The following is a 26,203-nucleotide window of genomic DNA, read 5'->3' as shown; positions in this document are numbered from 1 at the left end:
AAATTAATGGGAAAAAGTGTCACACAATAATAATAAATTTAAATCCATGGAAACTAATTTAAAATAGATAATTTTTCTCAATTAGAAACTGATAGGAAGTGCATCAAAATAGCTGTCTGGTTGAGAAATGTGAGAATTGGAAGGCGAGATATAGACCAAATGAGACATAATTAATCTCATGCTGCAATTTAATCCGCCGTGAGAAAATCTTATGCAATTATTTTACCCCCCTCATTTTCTTCGTATATCATAAAAGAAGAATATAAAGAAATATAAATACAAGTATATACTCTCCCCCCTTCTCCTTAGCTTTCTCACCTTCACTTGGAATTTCCCTTCCGTTCTCTTTCTCTTTCTCTTTCTCTCTCGCCCCTTTCCTACCGATCGCAACGGGGGCGAGCCAAAAACCCTAACCCTAACCAATTATTTTGTGCTGTTAGTCTCCTCCTCCAATCGGATCGCGATCGGGGCGTGTAAATATCTCCCGCGATCGATCCGGTTGCAAAGTAACCCTACTCGGCTGCCGGTTCTACTGCGATCGCGCGGCGGATTCCGGCGGAGACGCGGTCCCCCGAGGCGATCATAGCGGGGGATTTGGTCCTGGCGATGCGAATTTCGAGATGAAGATCAAGAGGAAGAGAGCTTTGGAAGTGGTACGTGTTGTGAAATCCGTTGTTACTTTGATATGTTTCTTCGCCTTCTCTTGCTGCTTTAGTTTGGTTTAATTCTTGAAGAGGTTGAATTCTGCTTGAAAGATGTGACTTTGGAAATCGCTGCTTTGTATCCGTTTTCTATATGATCATCTAAGTTGATTGATTGTTTGGGTTACGTTTCTTGCCTCGTAATTAGAAGTAAGTTCTGTGATTTCTTCGAGTAGACATCATGCCAAAAACAACAAGGCTAACTGTTATATGGAACGTTTTGTTTATTGGGTGTTTTCAATATCTTTTGAGCAATGGATAGGTTACGCTCTATAGGAGTTTGATGCATTGAGCCCCAATTTTTGTGGGTATCTGTGGTGTTTGCCTTTTTCCTGATAATTGGACATTTAGTCTTAAAGAATAATGTGCTAGCTATTTGTCAGAGATTTTGTTCTTTCGTTCAACAAAATATGATTAAAGAATGTATTTGTACTTTAAGCACCATTGTTAAAACTCTTCACATTTTTTCTTCCATACCTATAATACTGTATGTGAGCTTATTATCTATAGAAATGTCATGCACTTGTTTGTGTCATAAAATGCTAACCCTCCTGTCATGTTTCATACAAATTCTATTTGTATTTTTGTAGTACTTTTATCACCATCACTTTATTGTACAGTTACAGTTCTCCTTCTATTTCTTTTGTTATGTTAACTCTTCTGTTTTTCTCAAATGTGCCAACTACACTTGTGTTCCACTACTTGTGTGGTCTGTTTTAGTTCTTATACTCTACACACAGGTGTTTTTCAGTTTCATTATTCATGTTGTAGCTCATGTTGTAGCCTCTTGATCCCATGCCAGAAGCTCTGTTCTATAGATATACCTAGTTAGATCCTAGTTTTCTTTATAGGCACTTTGCAGGTTAATTGTCTGATGAAATTTGAGACCTAAGTGGAGTTCTACTTGAGTCCTAATTTTCTTAAAAGTTTACCTGAGTTTTGAAGATAAAGCCCAAAGTACGATCTATTTGGGGTCTCTGAACTAGCTAATTGGTAATCACATGCATTTTCTAATGCTCGATTAAAATGGAATTATGGAACAGAATACATATGTGGCATGCTCTTAAAGAACCAAAATACTAAAGGTGCATTTCCTGATCTCAATAGTTTCAACTATAATCAATTAAGATCAGATATACCATCTCCTCGAGCATGACAAGAGTGCCAAAGTTTGAAGAGAAGCCAAATGAAGATTCTCACCATAAATAGTGTTTGCTTCATCAACAATGAAGCTGAACCTAAGGTGTGGAAAAAGATAAACAAAAAAAGACTAAGAGACATCATTTCCTTTAGAAAGACAAGAGTGCGAAAAGTTAGCAGTTTGTAGAAGATAAAAAAAGTCAAGGAACATATCACCATATATAATGTTGGAATCATCAAAGATCACTCTGAATCAAAGGTGTGGAAAAGGAGCTAGAAGATAGCCAAGAGATGAAAGTAAAGGACCACTTATCACGTGAGTGATAGTGGACCCTGATGCTTTGCTAGTGACTTCTGGTTATGAAGCATGAAATGACAATTGATGGTCTTGTTGATGCAGCAGGATGGCAATTTGCAGGATTTTGCAGAGAAGTCGAACTAGGAAAGCAGCTGATGATAGGATTGTAGAATTGGAGAGGCTCAAGGATGTAGTTACTAGTTAGATTATCTTATTAAGTGTGACCACTATCAACCATTTATTTGAATTGTTGAATACTACTCATGACATATTAGTATTATATATGTACCGAGTTACTGATATTGTAATGAATGTAGTCACTGCGCCTTCTTATAGAAGGAAACCATTTGTTACATTTGAGTGACTGAAGTATTGCGTGAACATGGCATGGCTTTAGTTTGTTTCAACCTCCAAATGAGCTGCATGCAAATATAAAGGCAATTTGACATATTCAAGTTGAACTGTGATTGGAGTTTGCAGATTATAGGATAGTTGACTTCAGTCGATTAATGGGACCTGATAAATTTTTTAAAAAGGATTGGCAATGTTCAAGCTATTGCAAGATGTAGAATCAGCCTGCTGAATAGTTATTTAAGTTTCCATATAAAATTTTCAATTAAAATCTTCTTCTATTAAACTATTTTCAGTATACTGTCATGAATGATCTTCCAATATTCTTTATAGTTGAAGTCAATATGCATTTATTATTTTAGTTCTAAGTTCTAACAATTTCATAAAGTTAACTGGTTAGTCATCTGTGACTAAGAAAATATATGTGCTTGCATATGCACCACCCACTACGATGTGGTTCCCCTATTGCCCACATTCTGCAATTGCATTTTAAACTTGTTCGAGATCACTAATTATTGTGACAATCAAGCTGTCTATAAATAATTCATTGTCTAGCAAATACTTTCCATTATCATGGCATTATGTTAACTCCATCTGTATGTGCAGTTAGTATTATATCTGTCAACAGTTAGTCCTAAGCCTGAATAAAGTGTTGGTTGCTTTATGTAATTTGAAAATCAGCATATTATTTTGAACTATGAAAAAGAACTTTGATAGAATCAATGCTTGTAATATGTGAGATTATCCTCTTTACCAAGGTTCCAAAAATCGGTATCGGGATCGGGATCGGCCGTCCGAAAAAACGATACGTATCGGCTGTATCGGCCGTATCGGCCGTATCAGCCGCCTGTATCGGATCGGACTATTTTAATTAAATAAAATTCTAAATATTATTAAAAATGTTAGAGAAATTTCTAAAAATTTAGAAAAAATTATAAGAAAATAAGAAATAATAATTACTCACATATAAAGCCTAAAAAGTAAAAATATCTTTTTCTCCTTCTCTTCTTTTCTATTCATTCTCTCCCACATTCTTTTTTTTATCTTTTTCTCTCTTTCTTTCTCACCTTTTTTTTTAATCTTTCCCTCTCCCACACTCTCTCTTCCATTTTCTCTCTCTCTCATGCCCCATTTTTTTTAATCTTTTCTCTCTCTCTCACTCTCTCTCTTGCTCTTTCCCTCTCTCTCTCCTTTTCTCTCCCTTCCTCTCTCTCCCACACTCTCTCTCTCCCTCTCTCTCTACTGTTGCTGACAGCAGCAGTTGTCAGCTGTCTGTTGCCTGCTGCAGCCACCTGCAGCAGGCCAGTGGTTTCGGCCTGGATCGGGATCGGCTATAGCCGATCCCGATCCGTTTCGGTCGATCCCACTCGGGATCGGCCGAAACTCAAATCCTTGCTCTTTACTACCCTGATGTTATAAGGAGCAAGATTTCCCAAGGGGGAAGCCAAGCAAGGGATAATGCTCTGCTTAAAGGCAGGAGCTATCCATAGTTGAAAGGTTGGGTTTTGGCTACATTAAAATGCAAAATGTTTTTTGTTTGTTTTGGCTGGTTTCGGTTCTAGTTTCATTGTGTTGGTTCTGAACTTCTTTTGATAAATAACCTTTTCTATCTTATTTTAATGCTTTACACAAGATTTAATAACATGTAAGTAATGGGGTTGATATTGGGTTAGGTACAAGTTGGATTTAAGTCAAATCCAACTTGAAATCTAAAACATACTTTAAAAAAAAAATGTTATTAGAGACTGTTTCAGTTGGATACTAGTTTCAGGGGATTTTTGGGTTAGATAGGACCAAAATGCTAAATATTTCAGCAAAATGTCTTGGTTTTGGATGAAACTTCAAACCCTAGAGCTATCAGCCCTTGCACATGGCAGATGGATAACCATTCTCTTAGTATTCTGGATAAGTGGAAGTAGAAGAGCAGAGGAACTACATGAGAGGAACTTTTGTTAATGCCTGGAGTATAAGAATTATTTGTGGAATAGTTTGATTGATAGACATGATGTTAGGAGGAAATAAGATACGTTACTTTAATTAGATAACTGAGAAAAGAATAACGCTTAATATCTAGTTTTGTACACGAGAGAAATGAAACACAAAAGTCTCTTGGGTACAATTACAGATAAGAGAAGATAGAATGTTAGCGATAATAAACTAGTATTTGTGGAAGAGATGCTTAATATAAATGGTGCTTATGCACCTCACATAGCATTATCCAATTATATCAAACATGAATTTTGGGACTATATGATTAAATAAGTTGAAGGAATCTTTATGGCAATGGATTTCAGTTATTATATAGGAAAGTTTAGTTTAAGAGAGTTGAGATTATTGGAGGCCTTGGATATGGATAAATAATAAAATAATGGATTAATGCTTTAGGATTTTGCTCTATCATATGTTCTCTGATGAGTGGGTTACCATGCTGATTGGCATGCTCTGTGTCGGTCGTCACTTGATGTGCCGACGCAGTATCCGCACATGGCACAAGGGTGCTGCATGTCACCTGATGGAAGCACTGATACGAGATGAGAAAGACGATCTGCAAGATTACTTATTGTGTGCGGAGCATTTACCGCTAGCGATGCTCTCCTTTTCGCTGAGCCATCGTCCTCTTTCTCCTCTCTGTGCCTTAGATCTGGGATGATTGGACAAAACAGTAGATAAATACATCAAGAGAGCACGGATTGAGAGATAATTGATAGGATCCACAATGTAGTGGATATTGCAAAGAAGATTCATTTATTTTTGACCCATTGAGCTCTTAAAGTCGTCGTCTTCAATCTTGGTTAGTGCACGCGAGATGGTGAGAGAGAAAGAGAGGAGGTCAGTGATGGCTACGGTGAGATAATCATTAGTAGGGCGACGAGGGTGATGACAGCCTCTCTCTTTCTCCTTTTTTTCTCTCCCTCTTGCATGGGACAACGATAGAGCTCTATTCTTTCGACACGGTTGACAAGTGCCACAGCATGTCCGATGTTGTGTTATGCTATGTCATAGGCATGAAAATTCTTGGATTGATGAATGCTTGAAGAAATGGTAGAGAGAAAGTAAGACATGTGTTGCCCTTTATTAGAATTCAAATTTAGAAGATAATATCTAAGTGAATTTACTTATGGATTAATAAAACAAGAGAAACATGAAAAAAGTGGCACTTATACAGCATGGACTAAGGTTACTATTCGTATCAACTAGTAAAGTAAATGGTTCTTGGTGTATCCATAGGTAGAAAAAGCACAGGAAGGAACACTGGGGTCCAAATAGTGAAATATAGAGTTACCTTATCTTAGTTATGTTTAAACGCATGCCTTCTTGTTCATTTACTTTCATGAACTCACGTGCATTGTGCATTTGTGATATACTTCTGTACATACATTTTTCCTCGACAACTTGCTTTGCAACATCCAAACATTGTACAGTTTGTAGAATAGATGATGGAGGCATCTGATTCTTGTAGAACTTCTGATAAAACAGTATGTAGGATCGTTAGTGCCTGTAAATGTTGTAGTTCGTTGTTATATCTTGTAAACAAGATAATTCCGTTGAAATTACACTTTTACTTTAGAGGAGGCACAACACACATGTGGAGACTTTAGAGTTTGGACAACATATCATAATGTAGAGGTAAACTATAGCGGACAATATTGAATGAGAATGTTTATTGCTTAGCAGGAAATCTGCGTTAATTCATCTTTGATGAATTCTGCTTTAGGAAAAGACCACTTTCAGTACAAAATTAGAGGCATTCACATACTGTTATGTCATTGAGTTTTATGGGTACTATGGAGCAAATTTTTATGTGAGGCAAAAGATCTTGTAAGAATTCAATTCTTTATGGCTTCCAATTAAATATATTTTGTATCGAGCTCCTTAGCTGATTGATTCCAAAGATAAAGACTACTTCATGCATCAAAAGCAATCATCTCTCTATTTTGACTCTTCCACGTCTATAGGAATCTTTTATAGCTTCTTCTTATTAAATGAATATAAATTACGACTATTAAGATAGACATCTCTGCCCACAAGAAGGCATTAATAGGGTTTTGAATATTGGTATCAGTATTGATATCGATATCAATCTTTGAGAAAAACAATACATATTGACAATATCAGTGGTATCAGCTGATTTAGCCATCATATTGACCATTTTGGTTTCAAACTTTTTTTTTAATTACTTATATTCTAAAAAATAATATAAAATGTCGAAAAATTTCAAAAGTTTATAAAAAATGATAAAGATAAGAAAATTTGATTGCTCAAATAAGATAATAACAACATAATATAAAGAGTGAAAATATTAAGAACAATATCGAATTTCGAATGGGTTCAATAACATGTACTCATTGTTGTCATCATCTCATATCAGAGGTGATTGGAAGCCATTTATATAGATTAGGCGAACAAAATTTAGATTACTCAAATAAGATTATAGCAACATTATATAAAGAGTGAAAATATTAAGAGTAATATTGAATTCTGAATGGATTTAGTAAATACATGTGGTCTTTGTTTTCAGCACCTCAGAACAGAGGTGTTTGGTAGCAATTTGTAGGTTAGGCCAACAACCACCTTTGCAACAAAGGTTATTGTAGAAGGTGTTAAACGAACTTTAAACAAAAAAGAATGGTGATATGGTGCTCAAGAAAGAAGAAAGAGAAAGAAGAGTGGGAATAAAACATAAAATATGGTGCTCAAGACATTAGGATATCAATTATGATTCGATCTACATATAGTCCCCATAAAAGGAAAAACATAATTGTGTTACAGTTGATATGGTGATATGGCTGCACTTACCGGTCAATATGGGACCTATACGATCAATACATTGGCCTAAACTAAGGGAAAACCACTTTTGATGCCAGTTTTGGATCGATACTTCAAACCATGGGCACTACAAATTTCATGGTATCAAGTAGCAAATCAACAGGACAGAAGGCCCAATTGGGAGATGAAAAAGGTGAAGGAGACGAACCAATTGTGTAGAATTACTAGGACTACTAGACTCCCCTTTTGCATTTTTTAATCTGTTCTCTTTTATTCCAACATCTAACACCACTTGGCATATATCAGTTTGATAGTATAAAAATCTGCCTACAAGTGACTGCCTTTTAGAGTAGCATGTTCAGTTCCGCTTGCTCTAATGCCTCTTGATATTTATCGAAATGCCTAAAATCTAGTTGGTAAATTATTTTTTTCCAGTAAGCTATTTTGTATGCACATTATATAATATACTCTTCTTCACAGCCTCCAAATATAAGATGCTTCATCAATACTGTCATTTCTGCTGCTCTCGAGAATATAGAGGAGCCTCTAAAAACTTTTGTCTGGGAGTTTGACAAGGTTTGCCTTTCTTAACTTATTTCCTGTAACTTTATTCTTGATGTATGAAATGCCAAACATTTCTCCTGAACTCTGTGCAGGGAGATTTCCATCATTGGATTGACCTTTTCAATCACTTTGATTCTTTTTTTGAGAAGTTCATTAAACCGAGGAAAGATTTGCAACTCGAAGACAATTTTCCTGATGTGGATCCTCCATTTCCTAGGGAAGCAGTTCTTCAAATTCTTCGAGTGACAAGAATAATCTTGGAAAACTGTACAAATAGACACTTCTACAGTTCTTTTGAGGTATGTTCTTCTAAATGAATGCATACTTCTTTTTTCTTGTCCCTGTTTTATTCTAAATTGTACTTGTCAAATTGTAGGAGAGAGAATAGATTATAATTTCTTAATCTACTGATTATACCCTCACGATTTATATGCTTGATTTATTCTCCTGCTGGTCTTTCATGAATGCAGCAGCATCTATCATCCCTTCTAGCCTCAACTGATGCAGATGTCATTGAGGCGACCCTTCAGACGCTGATGGCATTTGTGAAGAAAACAGTTGGAAAAAGTTGCATACGAGATGCTTCTCTGACTTCAAAGTTATTTGCATTTTCGCAAGGTTGGGGTGGCAAGGAAGAAGGCCTTGGATTAATTGCATGCTGTTTACTTAATGGATGTGATACAACTGCAGTTGAAATTGGCTCTACTCTCCATTTCGAGTTTTATGCAGTTGGTGATAGAGCAAATCACTCTAATGATACAGAATATGTTAACCAGGGATTGCAAGTCATTCATATACCGAATATTGGTTGTTACACTGAGAATGATCTTGAACTTCTATATAAATTGGTGAAGGAGCACAATGTACCTCAAAATTTACGGTTCTCACTACTGACAAGATTGAGGTTTGCAAGGGCCTTTGGGTCTTTGAAAGACCGACATCAATTTATGTGTATCCGTTTGTATTCCTTTATTGTTCTTGTTCAGGCAAGCCATGATGCTGATGATATGACAGCTTTTTTCAACAATGAACCTGAATTTATTAATGAGCTCTTATCATTACTTAGTTATGAAGATGACATTCCAGAAAGGATTAGAATTTTGGGTGTTTTGTCACTGGTTGCTGTTTGCCAAGATCGATCTCGCCAACCTACGGTTCTTTCTTCTGTGACAGCTGGGGGCCATCGCGGAATTCTTCCCAGTCTTATGCAGAAGGCAGTGGATTCAATTACTAGTGGTTCCACAAAATGGTCCATTGTTTTTGCTGAGGCACTGTTATCTCTTGTCTCCATCTTGGTTTCATCTACTCCTGGTTCTTTAGCTCTTCAAGAAGCAGGATTTATACCTACTATTTTGCCCCTTCTTAAAGATACTAATCCGCAGCACCTACACCTTGTTAGTACTGCAGTTCATGTCATCGAGGGCTTCTTAGATTATCATAATCCCTCTTCAGCCTTATTCAGAGATTTAGGTGGTCTAGATGACACTATTGCACGTCTGAAGGTTGAAGTGTTACAAGTTGAAAAAGGTTCCAAGAATTCTGGAGAAGAAGCTCAGCATGATAGCAAGGGCAAACAAGTTTTGGGCAGTTTGTCTGCACTAGATATACAAACTCTTTATTCAGAAGCCATGATTTCATATCATCGAAAGTTATTGATGAAAGCTTTGCTGCGCACAATATCTCTTGCAAATTATGTCCCTGGAAGCTCCGCCCGCGTTGATGGTTCAGAAGAGAGTGTATTGCCACCATGTTTATGCATTATTTTCAGGAGAGCAAAGGACTTTGGTGGTGGAGTATTTTCACTTGCCGCTAATGTTATGAGTGATCTTATACACAAAGATCCCACATGTTTCCCTGTCCTTGATGCGGCTGATTTGCCTCGTGCATTTCTTGATGCCATCATGAGTGGTGTGCTATGCAATTCTGATGCAGTTACATGCATACCTCAGTGTTTAGATGCTTTATGCGTGAACAGTTCTGGTCTCCAGTTAGTGAGGGATTCTAATGCTCTCAGGTGCTTTGTGAAAATTTTCACTTCCAGATCATATTTGAGAGCCCTTGGTGGAGAAACTACTGGAGCATTGTCTAATGGATTGGATGAATTAATGCGCCATGCTTCTTCCTTGCGTGCTTCTGGAGTTGACATGCTTATTGAGATCTTGACTACAATTTCAAAAATTGGATCTGGTTCTGAGTGTTCCACAAAAGACTCACAGAGCTCGTGTCCAGTTCCCATGGAGATGGATGGAGAAGAGAGGTCCATTCCACATGGAGAATTGTCCAAGGTTGGCAGTTCGGTACAGATGATTGAGGCACCTTTAGATGGTACAACTGTGACAATTGAGTCATTTCTTCCTGAGTGCATTAGTAATGCTGCTCGTCTTCTTGAAACTATTCTTCAGAATTCTGATACATGCCGTATATTCGTTGAGAAAAAGGGTATAGAAGAAGTTCTCAAGTTATTGACATTGCAATCAATGCCTATTTCCGTCTCAATTGGGCAGAGCATATCTATTGCTTTTAAAAATTTTTCACCTCAGCATTCTGTATCTTTGGCTAGGGCTGTCTGCTCATTTATAAGAGAACATCTTCGGCTGACAAATGAATTAATGGGCTCAGTTTCCGGAACTAAGCTTTCTGATACTGGACCTGCTAAGCAACTAGATATCTTGAAATGCCTTTCTGGCCTGGAAGGGCTGCTGTCTCTTGCTAATTTTCTTTTGAAGGGAACAAGTACTATAGTCTCAGAGTTGGCTGCTGGTGAAGCTGATATTTTGAAGGAACTGGGCAAGGTTTATAAAGAAATGACATGGCAAATCTCTTTATCTAGTGATTCCAAGGTAGATGAGAAGCAAGATACTTATCAAGAAACTGGAACAGGAGATACTTCTGCATCTTCTGTTATCGGAAGGGAGAGTGACGATGATGGAAATGTTGTTCCTGTTGTGAGATATATGAATCCTGTCTCAATAAGGAATACTTCTGTCTCTCCTTGGAATCTAGAACCAGATTTTGTATCTGTGGCACGTTCTGCTGGAAGTATGCACCGCCATGGACGCCATGCATTTTCTAGGATTCGCGGTGGCAGGCTTAGTCGGCAGCTAGATGCATCACTTACAGATACAGAGGGCTCTATTTACACTGTGGAGAACTCTCAGATTCAAGATACAGGTAAGAGGAGTCCAGATGCTCTTGTTTCAGATGTGCTGACCAAACTCGGTTTTGCCATGCGCTCGTTCCTTGCTTCTCTTGTCAAAGGATTACCAGCTCGTCGCAGAGCTGATTCTAACCTGAGTCCTGCTTCTAGGAGCCTTGTGACTGCATTGGCACAGCTTTTCCTCTATGCTCTTAGTTACTCTGGAAACTGTACTGCTGGATTTGAAATGTCATTATCTGTGAAATGTCGGTACCTTGGAAAGGTCGTTGAAGACATGGCTGCACTTATCTTTGATAGCAGACGCCGTGCATGCAATACAGCCTTGGTCAATAGCTTCTATGTAAATGGGACATTTAAGGAGCTTCTGACTACATTTGAAGCCACCAGCCAGCTATTGTGGACCTTGCCTTTCTCTTTCTCAACAGCTGGACCTGATCAAGGAACCTCTGTTGATGAGAAGAAGGTTTGCCACAGTCCGTGGCTGCTGGATACATTGCAAAGTTACTGTAGGCTGCTGGAATATCATGTGAATTCATCATTGCTGTTATCTCCATCACCATCTCAAGGTCAACTGCTTGTTCAGCCTGTTACAACTGAACTGTCAATCAATCTTTTCCCTGTACCAAGGGATCCTGAAGTGTTTGTTCGTATTCTTCAATCACAAGTCCTAGAAGCAGTACTTCCAGTATGGAACCATTCTATGTTTCCTAATTGCAGTCCAGGCCTCATTACTTCTTTGGTTTCCATCATCAATCATATATACTCCGGCGTTGGAGATCTGCGGCGTGGACGAAGTGGCTTGGTAAATACAAACCAAAGACTTACTACCCCTCCTCTTGATGAATCCACTATTTCTACCATAGTTGAGATGGGCTTTACTAGAGCTCGGGCTGAGGAAGCTTTAAGAAGTGTGGGGACAAACAGTGTTGAGATGGCTACTGATTGGTTGTTTAGCCACCCTGAGGAATATGTGCAGGAAGATGTACAGCTTGCTCAGGCGCTTGCTTTGTCACTTGGAAATTCAATGGAGACATCGAAGGAGGATGCTACTTGTAAGACAGAAAATGCTTTTTCAGAGGAGAGGGTGGTCGATGCACCCCCTTTGGATGATATTCTTGCGGCATCAATGAAATTATTCCGAAGTAGTGATTCAGTGGCTTTTCCATTAACTGATCTACTAGTAACACTATGCAATCGAAACAAAGGGGAAGATCGCCCAAGGGTGGCGCTGTATCTTGTTCAGCAGCTAAAGCTATGTCCATCAGATTCCTCCAATGATACTGGTGCTCTATATTATATTTCACACATATTGGCCTTGCTTCTTACTGAAGATAGCAGCACACGTGAAATTGCTGCTGAGAATGGTGTCATTCCAGTTGTTCTTGATATACTAACTAACTTTAGATTGAGAAACGAATCAACAAATGAGGGTTCATCAACAAAGGCTTTGAGTGCTTTATTGCTAATAATTGATAATATGTTACAGCCCAAACCCAAATTTAATTCTGAAAACTCTGAGGGGTCTTCTAGGTCGTTATCTGACTCATCTGGACTAGATCTCTCCTTGGCAAATCCATCACCCATAATTGAGAAGAAACCTGCAACTGTTGACCTTGAGAAAGAATCTAGCAATGTGTTTGAGAAGATATTGGGGAAGTCTACTGGTTATCTGACTCTCGATGAAAGCCAAAGGATGCTGAAAATTTCCTGTGAACTGATCAAGCAGCATGTACCAGCAGTAGTTATGCAGGCTGTTTTACAACTATGTGCACGCCTAACAAAAACACATGCTATAGCTACACAGTTCCTGGAAAGTGGAGGTCTACCTGCTCTTTTTAGTCTTCCAAGGACTTGTATTTTTCCCGGATTTGACAGCTTGGCATCTGCCATTATTCGGCACCTTATTGAAGATCCTCATACTCTGCAGACTGCCATGGAGTTTGAGATAAGGCAGACCCTTATGGGCAGTCTTAGTCGTCATGCTGGCCGTCTTTCTCCTAGGTTATTTCTGACGTCAATGGCATCTGTAATATCCAGAGATCCCTCTGTGTTTATGAGAGCTGCAGATGCAGTTTGCCAGATAGATTTATCTGGGGGGAGGACTAATGTAGTCTTGTTAAAGGATAAAGAGAGAGATAAGGATAAAGTTAGAACCTCTTGCACTGAAAGTGGAATGCCATCTAATGAGCCTCTTCAGATGCCTGAAAGTAAGACAAATGATACACCAAGCAAATGTTCACGAGGCCATAAAAGGGTTCCAGCTAGTCTCTCTCAAGTGATCGACCAGCTTCTGGAAATTGTTATGAGCTTTCCATCATCAAAGAAACATGAGGATTACAGTAATTCATCAACTGTTATGGAAATTGACGAACCAAACACAAAACAAAAGGGTAAATCAAAAGTTGATGAGATACAGAAGATGGACACTGATATCTCTGAAAGATCTGCATGGCTTGCAAAGCTGACTTTTGTCCTTAAGTTAATGAGTGAAATTCTTCTCATGTATGTGCACTCCGTCGGGATATTATTGAGACGGGATATGGAAATTTGTCAGCTACGGGGATGCGGTCAATCAGGTGGCTCTGGACAAGGTGGGATAGTGCATCATATATTGCATCAGCTACTTCCACTATCTCCTGGAAAATCTGCTGAAGCCTCAGATGAGTGGAAGGAGAAGCTATCTGAAAAAGCATCTTGGTTCTTGGTAGTGTTATGTGGCAGATCCACTGAAGGGCGCAGGCGAGTTATTTTGGAAATCGTCAAATCATTTTCTTCCTTATTAGATTCAGCAGGCAATTCTTCCAAAGGGTCCTTGATACCTGAAAAGAAGGTTATGGCTTTTGCGAACTTGGTAAATTCAATTTTGTCGAGAAATTCTTCTTCCAATAGTTTGCCTGGTGTTGGGTGCTCACCAGATATTGCTAAAGCAATGCTAGATGGAGGAATGGTGCAATCTCTTTCTGGTCTACTTCAAGTGATTGATCTGGATCACCCAGATGCTCCAAAGGTTGTAAACCTGATACTCAAGGCCCTAGAGAGTCTCACACGGGCTGCCAATGCTGGTGATCAAGTGCTTAAATTGGATGGCTTTAGTAAGAGAAGATCCACGGGCTCCCTTGGAAGAACTGAAGATCACACTAACGCTGGCGATGAAACTGCAAATCATGACCAAATCACAAATCATCAACAGCAGAATGATAATATCATCCAAGGTGCTACGGAGCATGTTCAGGAATTGTCTCATAATGCTAGGGATCAGGATGTAAGTCATGACCAGTCTACAGAGCATGATATGCGAGTAGAGGGGGCAGCAAACGTTGATGCAGATGTGCCAGTGGAACAAGGGGTAGAGTTTATGCGTGAGGAAATTGATGAAGGTAATGTCATTCCGAATGCAAATGAGGTTGGATTGGCTTTTCGAGTTGAACACCGGGCTGATGATGATATGGTTGAGGAGGATGATGAAGATGTGGGAGATGAAGGTGAGGATGATGAAGAAGATGATGACGAGGATGATGATGAAGATATAGCAGAAGAAGCAGCTGGCATGATGTCATTAGCTGATACAGATGTGGAGGACCATGATGACAATGGGATCGCTGATGAATACAATGATGACATGCTGGACGAAGAGGATGAGGATTTTCCTGAGAACCGTTTTATAGAAGTGAGATGGAGGGAAGGCTTAGGCGGTTTGGATCACTTGCGAGTTTCAAGGGGGCATGGAGATGGAAGTGGTTTTATTGATATTGCTGCAGAATCTTTTCAGGGTGTGGATGCAGAGGATATATACCATCTGCACCGTCCATTTGGTATAGAGCGGCGTCGCCAAAGTGGTAGCAGGTCTTTCCTTGACCGGTCAAGATTTGATGGGAATGCTTTTCCTCATCCACTACTTGTTAGACCTTCTCAATCAGGGGAACTGGTTTCTTCATTGTGGTCCTCAAATGTAACCTCCTCTAGGGACTTGGATGCATTATCGTTTGGGAATCTAGATGTTGCTCATTTCTACATGTTAGATGCTGGGCTTCCATCCGATGTTGCTGCTTCTATGTTTGGTGATCGTTTGGTTGGTGCTGCACCCCCACCACTAATTGATTTCTCTCTTGGTATGGACTCTTTACATATTGGTGGAAGAAGGGGATCTGGAGATAATCGGTGGACAGATGATGGTCAGCCTCAGGCAGGCAGCCATGCTGCTGCTATTGCACAGGCAGTTGAGGAGCAATTCGTGTCTCAGTTGCGTGGCTTGACTTCTGATGATAACCATCTACTGCAGCGACTGTCTGAGAAGCCTGGAGAAGCAACGAACCAGCAATTAACATCATTAAATGCAGACAATCAAGCACCAATAGTTGCTGATATTCCTAGTCAACCAAGTGGAAGTTTGCATCAAGAACCAGAAACCTGTGTAGTTCTTCAGCAACAAAGTATACCTCTTAATGGTGCTTCATGTATTCCTGAATTACCCAATGAAATAATTGATGCACAGTCGGTTGCTGTACCAGCAGAGAACCAAGACAGACCTGATATTAGGCAAGTATTACCTGATGATTTGAACATTGTGCATAATGGTAGTGAGACGGTGTACAATGATAGACAAGGGGATGAAATTGGCCCCAGTGAACAAGCAGGTTCTCTCTCTGAGATAGCTATATCAACAGATCATCCCATGGAAGATAGTTCTGAACCTGCTCATGTGCAAAATACTGAATTTGGAAATGATATTGGAGATCCACCATCAGGCCTAGATAGCTATTCTAGCTGTCATGCCCTTATTTCTTCAGGCAATGCACTACCAGAGCTGAGTGATGCTCATGCTGGTTCAGCTTTTGCAAGTGCTGATGTTGATATGGATGGTGTTGATGTTGGAATTGAAAACTCTGTGCCTGCTTCAAATATGAACGATTCATCTGCTGAACAAACTGAAGGAATTCCCCAAGAGACTAATCTGGCTGATCAAGCCAATGTCAACAACGAGGCTTCTAGTGCGAATGAAATTGATCCGACTTTTCTTGAGGCACTTCCAGAGGATCTTCGTGCAGAAGTGCTGGCTTCCCAGCAAGCTTCTCAGCAAACTTCCCAGCAAAATAACACTGCTCAAACTGCATATGCTCCTCCAACTGTAGAAGAGATAGACCCTGAATTTTTGGCTGCTCTTCCACCAGACATCCAAGCTGAAGTTTTGGCTCAACAGCGAGCACAAAGAACTATTCGTTCTCAGCAAGCTGAAGGGCAACCAGTTGACATGGATAATGCTTCAATTATAGCTACTTTCCCTCCTGATCTCCGTGAAGAGGTACTAATAATGATTTATTATATTTTGTTATCAATATCGTGATCTCTTTGCGTTATCTCCAATTTCAGGTTCTTTTAACCTCTTCAGAAGCAGTTTTATCAGCATTACCTTCAGCTTTACTCGCTGAAGCACAGATGCTTAGGGACAGGGAATTTAGTCGCTATCATGCTCGAGGAAGCCTTTTTGGAGGTAGCCACAGACTTGGTAACAGGAGGCTGGCGGTTGACAGGCAGACAGTCATGGATAGAGGTGTTGGAGTGACAATAGGTAGAAGGATAGTTTCTGCTGCAGCTGGCAGTTCAAAGGGTAAGGAAGTTGAGGGAATACCTCTTTTGGATTCAAATTCTTTGAAAGCTCTTATTCGTCTCTTACGGTTAGCTCAGGTAATTATTCCTTTCTTTTCTTATCTTTTTTCACCTTTTCTATGTGGTTTAAGTTGCTGGCCTTATTTGTATTAAGTAATCATCATTTTCATTTGAAGTGAACAGAGAAAGACAACAGTAATGGACCCTTATTCTAAGGGGATCATCATTTAATTAGTTGGACGTAATTTTGAGATCATATTGTTATCCAAAACTTAAGGTCGATCAAGCTTTTTTTTCTAGTACAAATTAAGTTAGGTACAATAACGCAGCTGCATTATGCATCCCTAACAAATTGGAGTATATTTTAGAGTTTGGATTATGCAAAGTACAATTACTTCACCTCATAACATCTATTGAGGAGCTTTTCTTGGAAGTGATCAGATAATCTCAGATTGTTGTTCTAGAATGTAACTGCCCATTCATATAAGGACTCATTTCCTAATACATATATTGGAATCTCAATTATGGCTGTGCTAGTGTCACGTGCTATGCCGTGCCACCATTGGCATGGCATGTGTTGGTCGGTACGGCTTGGCATGCTAGTGGCGTCCCTCTTTGGCATGCATTTAACATATTTTTAGTAAAATTTTTAGAATATTGAAAAATATTTTTAGGTCTTTGGTATGTCAATCTTTGGTTTTTAGTTTAAATATATGTATTAAAACCTACATTACAGAGTTTTAATTTTAAATTATTTTTATAAATAACTTTTTTTTATTAAAGATAAAGCAATAGTCAAATTTAAATATTATTCAACACATAATATGATTACTCCATAATATAATTGAATACACATTAACATTCAATACATAATATTAATTGATAATAGTTCAATATTTAAAACTAATATCTAATTGAACATAGAATAACAGTGAGAATCAAAGACTTTATATAATAATGATTGATGGAAATAGAAAAAATCTAAAAAGGAAAGGCTCTGCATTAGCATGGAGATCATTATGCAGCCATACTGGTTTAGCATAGCTAGACACAGGGTGTACCACTGCCAAATGCCGTGCCACCACCGGCATGACCATCCTTGTATTGTTTAACATTCAAATCATTATTAGTGTCATTAATTTCACATAGTTGCTTTTGTTGCATTAATGCCCATCATTTATATTTTTCTTTCTATGTTGTTTTTGGCAGCCTCTCAACAAAGGGCTTCTTCAAAGATTGTTGCTGAATCTATGTGCCCATAGTCTGACGCGAAGTATTCTTGTTGGCCTTCTAATTGATATGATTAGGTCTGAAGTTGATGGATCCGGTGGCTCAAGTACCATGATATTACAGCGACTTTATGGATGTCAGTGGAATGTTGTCTATGCCCGACCACAATCCTCTGATGGTACTTCTTCTCCAATGCTATGAATAATCAGTATATTTGGATCCTTTGTTAAAATAATTTTCTGATTATGTTACTTCTGCTTTTTCTGGAAGGTCTTCCTCCTCTTGTTTCAAGGCGACTTCTTGAGATTCTGACATATCTGGCATCAAATCATTCATCTGTTGCGGACATTTTGTTTTATTTTGATCCACCATCAACATCAAATTCCCCATCTACTATTGATACTGAAATCACAAGGGTTGATAAGGGAAAAGAGAATATATTTGAAACAAAGTCCTCATTAGGTGTATTGGAAGCATCGTCGAAGTATCGTACACCTCTGTTATTGTTTCTTAAGCTCCTTAGTACACCCTTGTTTTTGCGCAGCAGTGCACATCTTGAGCAGGTAATCTCAAGCTTGCGTTTATAGGTGGGACATTTTTATTAAAGCTTACTTTTTTATGTAATTAATTAATTTTTTCGGCAGGTCATGTGTTTGCTCCAAGTAGTGGTTAACAATGCCGTCTCAAAATTTGATTCCCTTAATCACTCTGGACCTGTCAACTCTGAGACACAATTAGAAAATGAAGCACCATCTCACATCCCCAGTGATTCTTCTACTCATGAACAAATCCCTAATCAGGAAGTTAGTCAAAGTTCTAACTCAGAGTTGCCATCATCGGGTGCCAAACGATCTTTAAATTTATCTGATATTTTGTTGGAGCTTCCTGAGTCATATCTGTGCAACCTGTGCAGTATTCTTGCACTTGAAGGGTAACTATTTCTATCCATTCTTATATATTTTATTCTTAGAGTAATATCTCTTTTTGTTGTTGAGAAGAACTTAATAAATAGCTATCAGTTTGGATTGGATGGATCATGTCCCTTGTGAGTCAGCTTTTAGTCTGACATATTTGTGCTATCCAATGTGAATCTTCTGTTGCTAAATTTGCGAGGGTGCATTTCATTAATACTGCTTAAAAGAATAAGTAACATTTTCTTTACACTTAAAGGAATTTGAATATCATGCAATCAACCTGTTTACAAAGGTGCATTTCATTAATGCTGCTTGAAAAGAATAATGTATTCGTTAAACTTACATGAATTTGAGTATCACAACCTGTTTGAATTGTAGGAGTTGTCTTAATTTTGTAGAATTTAACTATGCTTTTATAGCCTAATTTGCTAGGACGCATTTTTTTCTTTTTTTCCTTCTTGTACCACGAAGGACAAATTCTAAGGGTCACAACAGGAAGTTTATCTAGAAACAAGAATACAACTCTATAATGTTGCAGAATAAATCATGTTGAGAACATTTTCCTGATTTCTGCATGTGAATGTAACAGACTGACCATTTGGTTTGTCCTATAAACAGACTTTCAGATAAAGTATATTCACTTGCTGCTGAAGTAGTGAAGAAATTGGCATCTGTTGCTGCTTTCCACCGAAAATTCTTTTCACTTGAGCTAGCAAGTTTAGCTCGGAGCTTAAGTTCTTCTGCAGTTAAAGAGCTTGTGACTTTGAGGAACACCCAGATGCTAGGACTTAGTTCTTGTTCTATGGCTGGCGCTGCAATATTGCGTGTGTTACAAGCCCTTAGTACCCTCACTTCTGTTGACGGGGAAAACAATAAGGAGGTTCATGGGGAGCAGGAGCAGTCTGTATTGTGGGATTTAAATTTAGGTCTTGAGCCACTGTGGCAGGAGCTAAGCGACTGCATAAGCACAACCGAGGCAAAGCTAGGGCAGAGTTCAACTTTCTCTTCTCCTACACCAATGTCAGATGCTGGAGAATTTGGCAATTCTGCTCCTTCCCCCCCTCTTCCTCCTGGCACACAGCGACTGCTGCCATTTATAGAATCTTTTTTTGTTCTCTGCGAGAAGCTTCAGACAAACCAAACTATTGCACTTCCAGATATTGATGTAACTGCAAGAGAAGTCAAAGAGTTTGCTGGGAGCTCATTGTCACCTTCTTTGAAGAGCAGTGGAACAGGAAATTTAACTTTTGCAAGGGTGGCGGAGAAGCATCGTCGCCTTCTTAATGTTTTTATAAGACAAAACCCAAGCTTGCTGGAGAAATCTCTTTCAATGATGTTGAAAGTACCAAGGCTGATTGATTTTGATAACAAGAGAGCTTATTTCCGCTCACGCATCAGGCAAGAACATGATCAGCATCCTTCTGCACCTTTGCGTATTAGTGTTCGTCGTGCGTATGTCTTGGAGGATTCATACAATCAGTTGCGGTTGCGCCGCACTCAGGACCTTAAGGGACGATTAACTGTTCAATTTCAAGGAGAAGAGGGAATTGACGCTGGTGGTTTAACAAGGGAATGGTACCAGCTACTCTCAAGAGTTATCTTTGATAAAGGAGCTTTGCTTTTCACTACTGTTGGAAATAATGCGAGTTTCCAGCCTAACCCAAATTCTGTCTACCAAACAGAGCATCTTTCATATTTCAAATTTGTGGGCCGTGTGGTAATACTTTCTGGATACTTCTCATTTCTATTGAATTTTCAGTTCTGGATGACTCTTTCAGTTATCTTTACTAAATTAAATTTTAATGATTTATGCAGGTTGCCAAAGCACTGTTTGATGGCCAGCTTTTGGATGTTCATTTCACTCGCTCTTTCTACAAGCACATCCTTGGTGTGAAAGTGACTTATCATGATATAGAAGCTGTAGATCCTGACTACTACAAGAACTTGAAATGGATGCTTGAGGTTTGTGTTCAGAAATATAAACGTTAACATGTGTGATCTATGTGATTGTTGTTGAAACAATTTTTTTAATCGTTGTTTCTAACAGAATGATGTAAGCGAGATCCCTGATTTGACATTTAGTATGGATGCGGATGAGGAGAAACACATCCTATATGAGAAAAATGAGGTAAGAATAAGATGAAAATTTTGGGCAGTGTTATGAATCTGGAGAACTATAATTTGCATCTGTTATTTGTACTCAGTTTTATCAATTTAGTAAGCAGTTCTTGGGGCTTTCTGTTTTCCCTTTTCTATCAGAATGATTGCAACATTTTATTTTTACTTTTATTTTTATTTATTATTAATTTTTTACTTCTATGCATGTTCAACTGACAATCCTTGATCTACCCTTGAACATCTTATAACAAAGGTTATGGACTATGAGCTGATACCTGGAGGAAGAAATATCAGGGTTACTGAAGAAACAAAACATGAGTATGTGGACCTTGTAGCTGAACATATTTTGACAACAGCCATTCGTCCTCAAATTAATGCCTTCCTGGAGGGTTTCAGTGAATTAGTTCCGATGGAACTTATTTCGATATTTAATGACAAGGAGCTAGAGCTTCTGATAAGCGGACTTCCAGAGATTGATCGTGAGTGTCATTGCCAACTTAAATTTTGTTGATTCTGTCTGTATTCTTTTTCTTTCTGATGACTCTTATTACTGCTTGCAGTTGATGATCTGAAAGCAAATACAGAATATACTGGCTATACTGCTGCATCTACTGTTATTCAGTGGTTCTGGGAAGTTGTTAAAGCATTCAACAAGGAGGATATGGCTAGGTTGCTGCAATTCGTAACAGGAACATCAAAGGTAATATTACATGTGAAACTGGTACTTTATTTGTCTAATTAGGAATTTAATCTGTCATTAATGTAGATATTTCAATCATATTAAGAACACTATTCTAGGCTTCCCTCATTATGAAAATCAATATATTTGCAGGTATCAAGCTATTTAAACATTTGAATGTGAATTATAACAGTGTACTTCTACACTCTAGAGGTATAATGGTCTAAATATCTATTAATTGATTCCCTTTGTCTCTGCTATGATGATGACTAGCATGTAAACTACAGTAACTTTTAATCTTTTTTTGGTTAAAAAGAGAGGATGTTTATTAGAGAAATTGATCGGAAATACCTTTCATTTTGTTTTTATTATCATTCACACCCTATTCCACCCTTCCATTTTGGATTTAATCATAAAAAACAATATTAGTTTTTTTAAATTGAAGGTAATTATATACATTAGTTAACTTATATGTGTAAAATGGCCAGCTACCAACCAAGTCAAAATAAATAAATAAAAAATAAAAAATGGGGCATGACTTAGTGTTTTTTATTAGGGGTAATTTAAGTATTTAAGTTTTGTAATTTTAGAATTAACAAAATATTCTTCATTCTGCTAGGTGCTATTAGGTTAAATTTACCTCAAGAGTGTTTTTTAGGATTAAATCCATACTGTAGGAGTAATGAGAAATTTCAATAAGGTAGGTTATAAATGATAATAAAAGCAAAACATAGGGTTTTTTTTTATTAATTTCCCTTTTTGCTATATCAAAATTTATTGATATTGTTCTTGATCTTTGAAAATTTTGCCAAAAAATGCATGAGAATATTATGATTGCTTAAAGCATACATCTATACAACAGGAAACATATGGTGGTGAAAGTGAAATGATTTATGAACATGCTTGAATGGTACGGGAAAATCCGGGGGAGATAAATCCTTAAACGAAAGAATATGATCACCTTTTCCTTTAATCCTTTTCTGTTCAGTAGGTTATGTAGTCCTCCATTTTTTTGCACATTAATTAGTTATATGCATTATAGGGCAAAATCTTCCATGAGATTAATTTTCCATGAGTATCACTATAATTTCATCCCATGTATTATGGTTAGCATGGTTTTTCCTTGGAAAATGCTAGATAGTAGACATGACAGACAGAACAATGGAGACTAACATGCATTCGAGTTAATCACTACATCTTCATATCAATGCCATTTCATTTGCTACTGTTATTAAAATATTAGAATTGCCCCAGAGCTATTTGAAGTTTTGAAGCTTATGGCATATGGCATTGCCTACATTGAGCTTGATAAGATAATAGGTATATCTTCCAGTATAGGAGGCCCAATTAAGTGGCTAAGTGTTCATTTTCCTACAAATTGTAAAGATTGAACAACTTTACCTGAAGAAAATATAATGAGGCCTGCGGCCTTGGTTGCAGTAGTCCCTAAAATACCTTTTGGTGGATATTTCAGATTCCTTTGGAAGGCTTCAGAGCATTGCAGGGCATTTCGGGCCCTCAACGGTTTCAGATTCACAAGGCATATGGTGCTCCTGAGAGGCTTCCATCTGCTCACACGTGGTAAGGCTTATTAAATGGAGCAAAATTTTCTGTCAGTTGAGTGTTAGATTTTTCTTTATATAGGTCCTTAAGTTCCAGTTTCTATGGAAGACATTAGTACTAATGATTTTGATTCAAAATTGCAGTTTCAATCAGTTAGACCTTCCAGAGTACTCCTCCAAGGAACAATTAGAGGAACGCCTACTACTTGCAATCCATGAAGCTAGTGAAGGTTTTGGCTTTGGCTGAGAATCTATGCTCCTCTGGTGCTAGCTGGGAAGCTTATGTCGCGTTCTGTTTGCCATGTACAGGTTAGCAAAATTTGTGTTACTATTAGTTAGTGTATTTCTTTTTCTTTTGATTTCTTATTCCCCCTGATTTGGCATTTGGATTCGTTTTAGAATAATTCTAGATTCCTGGTTCTAAATTTACTTAGGGCTGTGAAACTAGCTTAATGGCTGAACCTCTTATAAATTTGTCAGATTTTGCATTCATTTTGACAGTTTTCTGGCATGAACAGTTGAGCATTACTGAGATCGCATGCTTTTTCATAAAGAATCTAGTATATTCTTTTCTATTTTTATTCTATTATCTCTGAAAATCTTGGCTACTTGTGCGACCCAAAATTGTTCATTTTATTTGTGCTTTTCACCCAAATGATTCAGAGACTTTGCATCGAATCTGAGAGGAGCACTGAATTTAATAAATTGCCAAGAAATATGTTTTCTTTTTCATTCCATTATCTTTCTATAACTGATATGTTCGAATCAACCGATGAAAGATCAAGTTATATTTGTATCGCTGCACTTTCACTCTATCTGACTTTGGATCACTTTTTCAGATTTCCTAGGCAATCAGATCAAGTCGATAACGAAAGCCTATACTTCAGAAATGATCGTGCAAAGGAATTTTAGTAAACTAAAATTTTCAACTCTACGATCGAGAAACTCCCAGCAGAGTGGATTACAATGTCAGGGCATATATTCTGAACTCTGACGGCAATCGATTCTCGGAGGTGTTACCTACTTTTTTGGCTAGCTTCATAGTTGCTTTTTTGTGGGAATGAGAAATGTAAATGAATAGAAACTCCACCTTAATTTTCATCTGTATTTTGTTTACCCTTTTTTACTGCACCTCAGATTGTGGGGTGCAGTAGTTGTCTACATAAATAAGTAGCTGGTTTCATATAATTAATTTTCAATTTTTTTTCAAACCAATTTTGTTCTCTTTCGCTCTATATTCACAATCACGTCACTGAGCTGAGCATGATGCTTCGATCTTGTCATCTGATGGGAGAATTAGTATTCTAATTCTTAATACCATAGAAAGCTAATACTAATATATAGCTATTCTAATATTTAGTCAATATTAGAACAAGGAATGATAATTTGAATTGGTGTAACATAAAGTAGCTATCAAGGTATTAAAGAATAATGAATTAGTATTAGGAATTGTTGATGATTTAAAACTAATGACAGAAATATTTTTGAGTACATGTTAAAAGTAGCAGTAGTAATTAGGTCTTTTTTTTGAAATTATATATTATATACTATGAAGAATTTTTGACCAAACTACTCTTTTCTTCTTTTTTTTTTATCTAAATAGATTGTCCCTCAAATTTATTACCACATGAGGTCTAATTTATTATAATCTTAATAAAAATATTAAATTAATTAATATTTTTACTCACGGTGTACAGCTATCCATGAGTACTTGTTAAAAGGAGTTGCATAACTGACTAGAGGATTTGGAGATATAGCAAAAATGTCGTATCTATTAGTCAAATAGAGCATTTGTTCTTCTCTTCGTACCATTAAGAGGAAACTGATCTTGAGCCACTCTCCTCTCTTGTTTCGTTGTACAAATGTTCCTATCAAAGGGGAGATACATTTTGACCTACCATCCACCACATTATGTTATTTAATTTCTATTTTAACTTACGGTTTCTATATTTTAGGCTATTTACTACGTAGCTTGGCATACGGCACAAGATCATTGGCGTATTGGATCGCCCAGCTACAGAAGTAAATTGTTGGTACAAGTCAAAAGCTAAGCATTCAAGAAAAGCCTCCTATGCAAAAAGAGGAGGATGCGGTATTATTTTGTTTTTGTTTTCTGTCAGAATTTTTTATAATGTCTGTGTATCGGTGGTATTAAATATAATTATATCTACAGTTATTAGGATTCCTTCGCATTGCAAAGGAATATGCCCACACTTATTATCCATTTATACGTAGTGTAGCTAATTCACTCTCTATACATTTTTATATTTGTTTACTATATTTTTCAAAACAAAATAAAGATTATTGCTACTGAATTCAAGAAATTAAGGAGATATGTTGCGCTTGAATTAAATAATATGGATAAAAATAGATAGACTCGGAGGTTTTGTTGAAAGAAGTCTATCATATTGTCAAATTGTTGGTTAGAGAGGACAACTAATGAGGGTAAAGGAAGTTGTAACTTGTAAGCCTTCTTATTCACTCATATTCAAAAGTAAGTGGAAAAGCTTAACCCATGCATAAGAGTGATAAATTGAAAGATGACATTGAAGAGAAAAATAAGATTGGAGAGAAAGATTTCCCTAACCAACAAGAAAATGAAAAAAAAACTTGGTTCGTCGTGTCATTGACAAGGTCTATGAACAAATAGAAAATCAAACATCTAGTCAAAAAGAAAATAAACCAATTTCTTTGTAAGCTCGCAAGACATCTCACCTATGAAGCCTGTAATAAAGCAAATGTTTCTATCAACGAGAAAGAAAGTAGTAATCCAGCATGAGAGAGACGTTATTTTGAAGCGTTGTTTCTGTATACTAAATGTTCCTCCCATGACATTATTTTGTTAAGCATGACGATTGAATATATCTCTAGGCTCGTAATGTGCACTTTGTGTATTACCATACTCACTCTAATGATATCCGATTTCTCTATATGGTGCCAAAAATTAGTTGTGTTTGCATAACCGACATCAACCAGATAATATTTCCCTACATATGGTTTATTCAATACTATATATATATATATATATACATCCATGCAATTTATAAATAACATACTAGGATGAAACACTAAAGTTATTTCTTAACTGTGCTTCCAATGATACTTGCTAATCAGTTTT

General features: G+C 37.5%; 1 protein-coding gene across 2 annotated transcripts; it reads left to right on the top strand.

Annotated features, from left to right (window-relative positions):
• Positions 1–314: 314 nt before the first annotated feature.
• LOC140767908 (E3 ubiquitin-protein ligase UPL1-like) lies at positions 315–24,306 on the top strand. Of its 2 annotated transcripts, none has more exons than XM_073107994.1 (16): positions 315–653; positions 7,738–7,833; positions 7,914–8,120; positions 8,295–16,277; positions 16,346–16,660; positions 17,792–17,990; positions 18,083–18,375; positions 18,457–18,743; positions 19,345–20,443; positions 20,542–20,688; positions 20,774–20,854; positions 21,098–21,323; positions 21,405–21,544; positions 22,998–23,104; positions 23,230–23,394; positions 23,925–24,306. In XM_073107994.1, the coding sequence occupies exons 1-15, from the start codon at positions 621–623 to the stop codon at positions 23,330–23,332; spliced, it is 11,316 nt and encodes a 3,771-aa protein (XP_072964095.1). In that variant the 5' UTR covers positions 315–620; the 3' UTR covers positions 23,333–23,394; positions 23,925–24,306. The 2 variants fall into 2 exon arrangements, with proteins under 2 accessions (XP_072964095.1, XP_072964094.1); XM_073107993.1 differs by having other exon boundaries at positions 8,292–16,277.
• Positions 24,307–26,203: the final 1,897 nt, after the last annotated feature.

This window comes from Typha angustifolia, chromosome 9 (genome assembly GCF_048772165.1).
Source record: "Typha angustifolia cultivar Huaian chromosome 9, ASM4877216v1, whole genome shotgun sequence".
NCBI lineage: Eukaryota > Viridiplantae > Streptophyta > Magnoliopsida > Poales > Typhaceae > Typha > Typha angustifolia.
This window is presented reverse-complemented; position numbering and strand designations above follow the sequence as displayed.

Excerpts from the sequence above, each read along its gene's own strand:
- LOC140767908 (XM_073107993.1), top strand. The coding sequence starts at position 621 with ATGAAGATCAAGAGGAAGAGAGCTTTGGAAGTG. Across the intron at positions 8,121-8,291 it reads ACTTCTACAGTTCTTTTGAG|CAGCATCTATCATCCCTTCT; the intron begins GTATGTTCTTCT and ends TCATGAATGCAG. Across the intron at positions 16,278-16,345 it reads CTCCTGATCTCCGTGAAGAG|GTTCTTTTAACCTCTTCAGA; the intron begins GTACTAATAATG and ends CTCCAATTTCAG.